Source organism: Protopterus annectens, chromosome 16.part0 (genome assembly GCF_019279795.1).
Source record: "Protopterus annectens isolate FY-2018-M chromosome 16.part0, PAN1.0, whole genome shotgun sequence".
In the NCBI taxonomy this organism is placed as follows: domain Eukaryota; kingdom Metazoa; phylum Chordata; order Ceratodontiformes; family Protopteridae; genus Protopterus; species Protopterus annectens.
The window spans coordinates 623966338-623974652 of NC_056750.1; the positions used below are offsets into that span (position 1 = coordinate 623966338).

General features: G+C 40.0%; 1 protein-coding gene across 1 annotated transcript in view; it reads right to left on the reverse strand.

Annotated features, from left to right (window-relative positions):
• ADAMTS13 (ADAM metallopeptidase with thrombospondin type 1 motif 13) overlaps positions 1-8315 on the reverse strand; it is a 1149238-nt gene that overhangs the window by 881145 nt on the left and 259778 nt on the right. The window contains exon 10 of the mRNA XM_044058222.1: positions 4491-4641. Within this exon, the coding sequence (XP_043914157.1) occupies positions 4491-4641 (151 nt within the window). The remainder of the gene's footprint in view (positions 1-4490; positions 4642-8315) is intronic.

The following is an 8315-nucleotide window of genomic DNA, read 5'->3' on the forward strand; positions in this document are numbered from 1 at the left end:
GAGTTTTTTGAGTCTGTCCATGTAGGACATGTGTTTTAGGCCTAGTATCCTCTTTGTGATGTACTTTTGTGGCCTTTCCAGCTGCTGCATGTGTCTAGTGAGGTACATGCCAAATGGGGCATTATACTCGATGATTGGCCTAACGAGGGAATTATAGAGAGAGATGATGACCTCTTTCTTCCTGGATGCAAAACCCTTGGTAATGAAATGTGCCACATAGAAGGACTTTCTGACCACAGTGGCAATGTCGTGGTCGAAAGAGAGGTTGCTGTCAACCTGTGTCCCCAGATCTCTTATAGTGTTCAGTAGGTTCCCATTGATGTGGTAATTAGTGGGAACTGAGTTTTTCCCAAAGGGGATGACAACGCATTTTTTTGGCATTAAGCTTAAGGCCATAATTTCAAAACCAGTCATTAGTCTCAGTGAGGCCTTTTTGTAGGATGTCTACATCACTTGGGGAGTTAATAATGTCTCCCAGCTTGCAGTCATCTCTGAACATGGTCAGCCAGAGTCCCTCCATGTTGGCCTGGACTTCTGAGAAGTAGATGCCAAACAGGAGAGGACTCAGGACCAATTCCTGTGGGGCTCCACTGGTCAGCATTTTGACGTAGAGTCCGCTACTTTCACACTGCGGGTTCTATCTGTGAGCCAATTTGCAACCCACTTACTGATATAGGGGTTGATGCCTAGTTTGGTGAGTTTATCAATAATTCCTGAGTTTGGAATGGTATCAAAGGCCTTGGCCAGATTAAGGTAAGCTGTATGAACTGCCTTGCCCTCATCCACACCTCTTGTGACTGACTTAAAGAAGTCAACCAGGTTGAGCAGGCATGATCTACCTTTCACAAAACCAAACTGCGTGAGATCTAGAGTTTGGAGATTCCCTATATCCTTGTTTATTAAGTCCATGATGACGCGCTCCATAGCTTACATATTAGACTCATCAGGCTAACGGGGCAATAATTCCCAGGGTCTGTAGTCGCTCCCCCTTTATGGAGAGGGATGACTGCAGCAGTGCACCATTCAGGAGGGACAAAGCCTGAGTTGAGGCTGTGATTGAACAGGGCACACAGATGTGGTGCCAGTTCACTTTGTAGTTCATATAGTACACATCCAGGGATATTGACTGTTGCAGTCCTTCATTCCTCTGTGACAAAGCCCATCCAGATGCTGTAAATAAAGAGGGTTTCTAGTGGCCCTTATAGACTTTGTTTTAAGCTATTTAAGAAGCATCCTGGAAAGGTGTCGGGACCCATGTAGGCTGCGTATTTGGCTTTAGCAAGTGCTGTAAGGACCTGTTCCTTCATAATGACCAGTGGAGGATGGTTTTGGTTATTTCTTTGGGTGCAGTAGGAGGTGATGGGGGGGGGTTTAAACTAAACTTGTCAGCTTGTGGGTGTGCTATAGTGTTAGGCTGGGTTTAACTGTTGCCATTCATGATCAACTCGGCACATTGCTGAGCATTTCCCCTTTTGTTACAAACATAATTTTAAAAAGTCTTATGGTTATCTTTCACTTGGGAGGCTATCTTTGTCTCATAGTTTGCTTTGGCAGATTTTACCAGCTCTCTAATTTGTTTGCTTAGACTGGTGAGTGTCTTTTTGCACTGTTTTGTCTGTTCCTTTTTGACTTTGGAGAAGATTTTTGTTCCTTTTTTTGAATAGCTTAGTTATGCTAAGGGTTCACCAGGATAGTAAATTTTTGCCAGTAATCACAGGTTTGGTTCAGACAGTTACTGCCTCCTCTATACAGCTATGAATATGGCTGCACACTGCTTTTGTATATAACTCAGAGTAGGTCTCAGTGTCTTCTAGGTTCAGACTGGCTTGGAATTTTAATAATCTTTCACTTAGTTTGAGGTAATCAGCATTATAAAGTTCCTACCAGTTCTGGAGTTTGATGGGGGTTCTAGATTAGTTTTAATACTAAAGGAGATCATTTTGTGGTTAGACCTTACCAGGGAAGAGTTAATGCAAGGGAGGGTGCAGCATCCCCCCCCATGCTCGTGAGTGATAGGTCAGGGATATTTGTACCTCTAGTTGGGGAGCTAATTTGTTGCTCCAGGGTATTTGCATGAATGAAGTCCAAAAAACCTCTGAGCAACTGAATTATGGGTTGTATAAGTCTTGCAATTTATGGAGGGGTAGTCGAAGTCACCCACAAGTATGGTATTAGGCTGAATGTTAAGGGATTCCAGTAGGTTTAGGTAGAAGGTGTGGTTTTCCAGACTCATGTTAGGGGATCTGTAGCTAGCAAGGATATGATGGGGGAGTCACACCTATTGTTAGCTTGGACATGCAGCAGCTCAAGCAAGGAGTCATGTTGTTTGACCAGTCTAGAAGTGCACTTGTCCTTAATGAACACTGAGACACCTCTTCCCTTTGTTTTATCCTGAGCTGAGGGGGATCAAAATGTATGAAAGGCATTGTAGCCTTTGATAGCTAGGATACTTTCCAAGGTTCTAAAACCATGTTTCCATGGCTGCACCTATGTCTGTGTCCTCCAGGGTGAGTATTGCTTCCAGGAAATGCAGTTTTTTTATTTAAACTCCTAGCACTGAGCAGCAGTACCTTTAGCTAGTCGTGAGCGATTTTTGTTATGTTGGAGGATTTAAAAACTTGGCACAGCCTAAAAAAGGTATTATGGGGATAAATAAAGTTTTTGCCAGTATCCGGAAGCCAAGTGGTAACATGTACAAACCACCTCCGGCAAAAGTATCATGGTTTCTCAATCATGTCTCCCCAGGCTGACAGATATTGGACCCCTTTGTTGTGACCCCAGAAACTAAGCAAATTATTGAAGTCAATCATTTTTTCCTGGTACTGTGGCAGCATAATCATCAATTAAGGTATTATGCTGCTCAAGGCTAGATTCATACCCACCTGGGACACATATTCAGAGAGCTCCATCATATAGTTCTGTGAAGTACGTCTTAGGTCATTTATGCCCACATGGACTAAGACTGTGTCAAAACTGGCACTTGTGTTTAAAGACCTAAGTGCATGCATGATCTGGCGGATCCTGGCTCCAGACAGATGGCTCACTTGGCCTTGTTTAGCTTGGTAAGGGGATATCAGTCCGTCTTACAATGGAGTCCACAATAACTAGAATGTTTGGCTATGTGGTGTGTTGTCTTATCGACTTGGAAGCAGGGCTACTATGATTTTCAGAGTTATGTGTTGTGTGAGGTGCTCTCTTTTTTTGAGTGTGCACAGGGCCACTGAGAAATGCTTTTAGGAGGTCTTAGAGGTTTGGGAAGATTACAAGTTAGTACCTCAGCATCTGTGGGTCTATATGTTTCCTCCTTAGTATTGCTATGAGTGCTTTGGGTGTAACACTGACAGCCTGGTTTGCAGTTTTTGTGTGTGTATGAGATCTTTGCCTCCAATGACATTATGTATCCACATCTCTCACACAGTGTGTTTGTCTGTTTTAAATTTAAATAGTTGTCAGTGAACACGAGACAGTTACTAACCTGCCTCAGGATGCCTATAAACACCAGACCAAAAAAAAAGATGTCCTGGAAGCACCTATCCATTATACCAGAACCTTAGTAGATGGGAAGGAGTAAGGGAGAGCCACTTAATGGTCTAAGTGAGAGTGCTTAGTAGCATACTAGTAGATGACCTGCAGTGGTGCTGCTCTCTGCATAAACTGACAGCTCTTCGAGCTGCTATGAACAGTGGGAGACTATGGACAGCATTTCCTATAGAGAATTTTAATCTGGAGAGGTTTGCTTATTACAAGGCATGGGTGTCCAAGTCAGGCACATGGAAGCTCTGAATAAATGAGCACAGTCTCACAAAAATGCAAGGCTTTTATACCAGAAAGGCAGAACTCATGCAGTATCAGGAATCCTTGGAAATAAGTTCATAAACCCTGAGAAATGTTCCCAAATACAGAAAAATCAGCAGAATGAAAGCCTTTTACACAGTTAAGCACTCAGGCCAGTGAGATAAACACACAATAAGCCTTCCACTAGCATTTCCCAGCTTAGATGGGTTTAATCAGCCCTCTGTTCCCACCAGAATGTAGAAAAACCCTCTTAATGTAAAACAAATTGGTTTTGAGCTCAAGAGCAGTAACAAATGCTTTAGAACAAAAGACAGATCTCTTGCAGTATCAGGAATCCTTGGAAGTAAGTTCAAAAAACCTGAGAAATGTTCACAAATACAGAAAAAAGTATGCAAACCTTAGACAACTTCTACAAAAACAGAAAAGCTTTGCAAAACTTAGAAATTTTTGGCAAACTCAGAAGTTTCTGCAGTGTAAGAGGAAGTTAGGAAATATCAGAATACTGATAAAACAACCTAAGAGCAGTAACGTAATAAAGCAATGATGTTTCTTAACGAGTGCAGATTGAAAAAGTATTTCAAAGTATTCAACAAAATCCAACATGACAACATATGGCAATCTTCTTTCTTTTTCTTTAACTTCTATAGAACTGTGCATCAGTATAAAAAAGGAAAGTAACATTTTCCTCTACATACCATGTCATTTACAGCGAAGGTGCAGGCTGTTGCTGTACTTCCAAAAGCAATCTTACACTGCTCATCAGCTCCGTAGTACAGACCAGGTTTCCAGCTTGGGGTATCTTCTTTCAGGTCAGGGACATCATTCAAGCAGCTGGCTAGCTCTGTGCTGCCAAAATCATGAAACAAATCTTACATCTAGTGGTAAAGAAAGCAGTGAAATATCTATGTCTTATTATTGTGTGTGTGTGTGTGTGTGTGTGTGTGTGTGTGTGTGTGTGTGTGTGTGTGTGTGTGTGTGTTGGGGCAGATGGGTATAGAAACTGATATGTACAAAGCTATATTGTTATGCATACATACAAACACACATACACAGATACACATATCGGCATATAAAAATATATATGTATATACACACATATTTCAGTTATTTATATTTAGAGAAGGTAGTTCAGACCATTTTACAGCTATGACCTTGTTACATAAAATATTGAGATACCTATAGAACAATAGTTTTAAAGAAGTTATTTACATTAACATATAGAAAAAATAATACATACCTCTATTTTGTCCTAGTTCCCCAACTTATTATACTGACTCTCTCCCCATTTCATTATAATACAGTTCCCTATAATTCCACACCATTATCTTTGTAAAACCACAAGATAGTGTGACTACATTTGGCTAATTATGCCTTCATCAGGACATTCATAACCGCTCCATTCCTATTAGAGGGCTATTGTGTATGTCACTTTAAGAATAGGTGTTACCAAAAGGGTTTGTATGCCATGTGACAGTCAGTATCCCATGTGTTTCAGTAAAGCTGCCAATCTAAATGTACCATGTTCCTCTGTCTCTTCATTATATTTGAGTATACCTCACAACAAGCATGCCATTAAATGGTGTAATTAAAAAAATGAATGCAATGACACCAAAAAATGGAACTCCTTCTGAATATCCATTCTGTTTTTTTTTTTCAGAAGTAAAATGATGACAGGAACAAGACCACTACCATTATTGTATATAACAACTGTTTCACGCCCATGAGGGAAAGCTCAACAACTATTTTGTGTTTCATCTTTCAAAAGCATAATCACAGAAAGTATCTAATATTTTTGGTATTTAGGACAGTATAAATGCAAACATGTTTTTTGCCATTTCAGTCATGTATAAAGTTTCAAGCTGCAACATTTTTTTCCGTTTGTATCTCACTCTTCTAAAATAATCACATTCCTGTACTTCACTTAGAAAAGCCACGCGACCACCAGTCTCTGTCAATTTTTCCACTGCTATAAATCAAAGGGCCTGATTCAATAATTCCTACACTGTGTACATGTTCTGTATTCAAGAACATCCCTACCACACTTTTTTACACTTTCTAGTGACTCAGAAAGATTACACTAAGTGTACAAGTAGTCTACAGATTGTGGTAACCTTTATGAAACCCAGCAGTATTTAAAGCTGCAGAAAAATCTGTAGGAAAACTAAAATTAAGAGGAAAAAGGTGTGAGCTATGTTTGTGTTGTCTGTTCACTCAGAACAGTGTACACTAATGTAGGCGTTAATGAATCCCAGGGAAATTGTTTACTCAGAATGTCTTTGTTACAGCTACCAGTGTTTCTGAAGCTTCATGGTAACTTGTCTGAAAATCTATAGCTTTTGATCCAAAAATCTGAGCTGTTTCTCACTGTGATGGGACTTGCAGAAAAACCCAAGAAGACCTTCACATTATTCATACATTTTCCTAGTATGGAAGCTAGGAAGATCTTTAAAACTTTCAAACCTTAAAGATGTGAAGAAACACAAGTTAGCAGTTAAGAGAAGTTTCATCCATATTGTGAGCCAAATTAAAATCTTGCATTTATAATGCATTTATTCTTTATGAAGAATTGACAGGGGAAACTACAGATGCTTATAAGACTGAGTCAAAAAGAGATTGAAAAGGCTATCAGTTTGGTGACTTGCTTGATTCACTAAGGGACAGAATTATCTATATCCTTAAGGAGGACCAAATAAGAAGTAGACTGTTTAGAGAATTAAACCTGATACTAAATAAAGCAGTGGATGTTTTCAGAAAAAAAATACAGGTTCTCCTGTAAACACTTGAGTCCCAAGTGCTCAAACACCACTACCTCAAAGCCAGGAACTCTAGTATCTTCTAGTTCATACAGGTTGCCTTCTGCACTCAAATTCAAATAGGAGCTCAGAAAGTCCAAAGGAACAAACATATACAAAAAATAATGCTCTAGGCCAGTATCACAGAGTTTAATTAACATGTTTAGCACTTTCATTCCATCAATGTAAGGATCATCTTCCAAACTGAAAGTTGAATCATCTCATGCCCTGTGCTGTAAAAACACATCCTGTTACAAAACAGGTTACATCACCATGCATACATAATTAATAATTTACTCGAAACCCCCAGTTAAAGTCACAGAATCATTTTATATCCATATATTAAAAAGACTAATGTACTTGTTTTAATAAATATAAAACATAAAAAGCATTTGTAAAAATAAACGAGTACTTAAAAAGTCTGAGTATGAGACATTCATATAATATTACAAATGAATTAATTGTATAAAGTATGTTACATATATGTTAATGTACTTAAAATAGTTTCTTCCAATATGTTGAAAATATTTAAATGTTTAAAACATTTAATAAGGTACAACTATCTTAAAAAAGGGAAAAGGGTTCTATAACTGTATATAAAAATGTATACATAAGTTTCCATAATGGTTAAGGTCTTTGCCTCACAAGCACAAGGTACAAGGTTCAACACTGACCTTTGGCCAATGCCTGTTTGGAGTTTGCATGTTCTCCCCTGTGTCCATGTGGGGGTTCCTCCCACCTTCAAAAACATTAAAGTGTTTTAATCTCAGACTCACCAAGGAATGGAGCTGTGGGCAGCACGACAGACTCTACATGGTGCCCTATAGGGGGAAACCAACCACTTTGGGCATCTACCGTGGTGAACAGTATCCTCAAAATAGGAGAACATGGATCACAGACTGCTTGCCATGGCAGGATTAGCCACTCAACAGAGTAAAATACAGCTCTAGGTGATTCGGTCATGTTAACTAATGTCGCCAAAATGGGCATGGGTAGTTACTGGTGATAAGTAGGGTGATGACCTGGCCTACTCTGACCCACTCCAGGGACAGAGGGGTGTATGCGCCCCTAATGGCCAGTGTCTGCCAGCCATAAAGCCCAGCAGCCCTGAGTCAATAAGCTAATGGCTGGCTAGTATCTAGTTGCCCAGCATGGGTTACCTGGGTAGCTCTGTTGAGCGACAGATGGATGTAAAACCAATCAACCTGCCAAACATGAACTGAGAGTTGCTACACTTAATGTAGGCTCGCTGACAGGACACAGCTTGGAAGTGGTTAACATGATGATACGGAGGAGGCTGGATATACTATGTATCCAAGAGACAAGATGGAAGAGAAGTGCAGCAAAGTCACTAGGATTGGGATCCAGTTTCTACTACTCAGGAGAGGGATGGGCTAGAAATGGTGTGGGAATTGTGGTGAGAGACAGGCATCAGAAGTCAGTGAGGGATATCATTAGAATTAGTGACATACTCATGGCAATCAGACTCTAATGTAATGATAGGGCAGTATTCATATTCTTAACCTAGGCCCCACAACAGGGTTGTGCTACTGAGGAAAAGAGTGCATTCAGAAAGTAGTTGCGGGATCTACTAGATAAAGTAGGACAACATAAATTGATATTGATAATGGGTAACTTGAATGCACATATCGGGACAGACAGAACAGGATATGCAGACTGCCTGCACCCACATGGGTGGAGCAACAGGAATAAAGAAGGAGAGGCTAT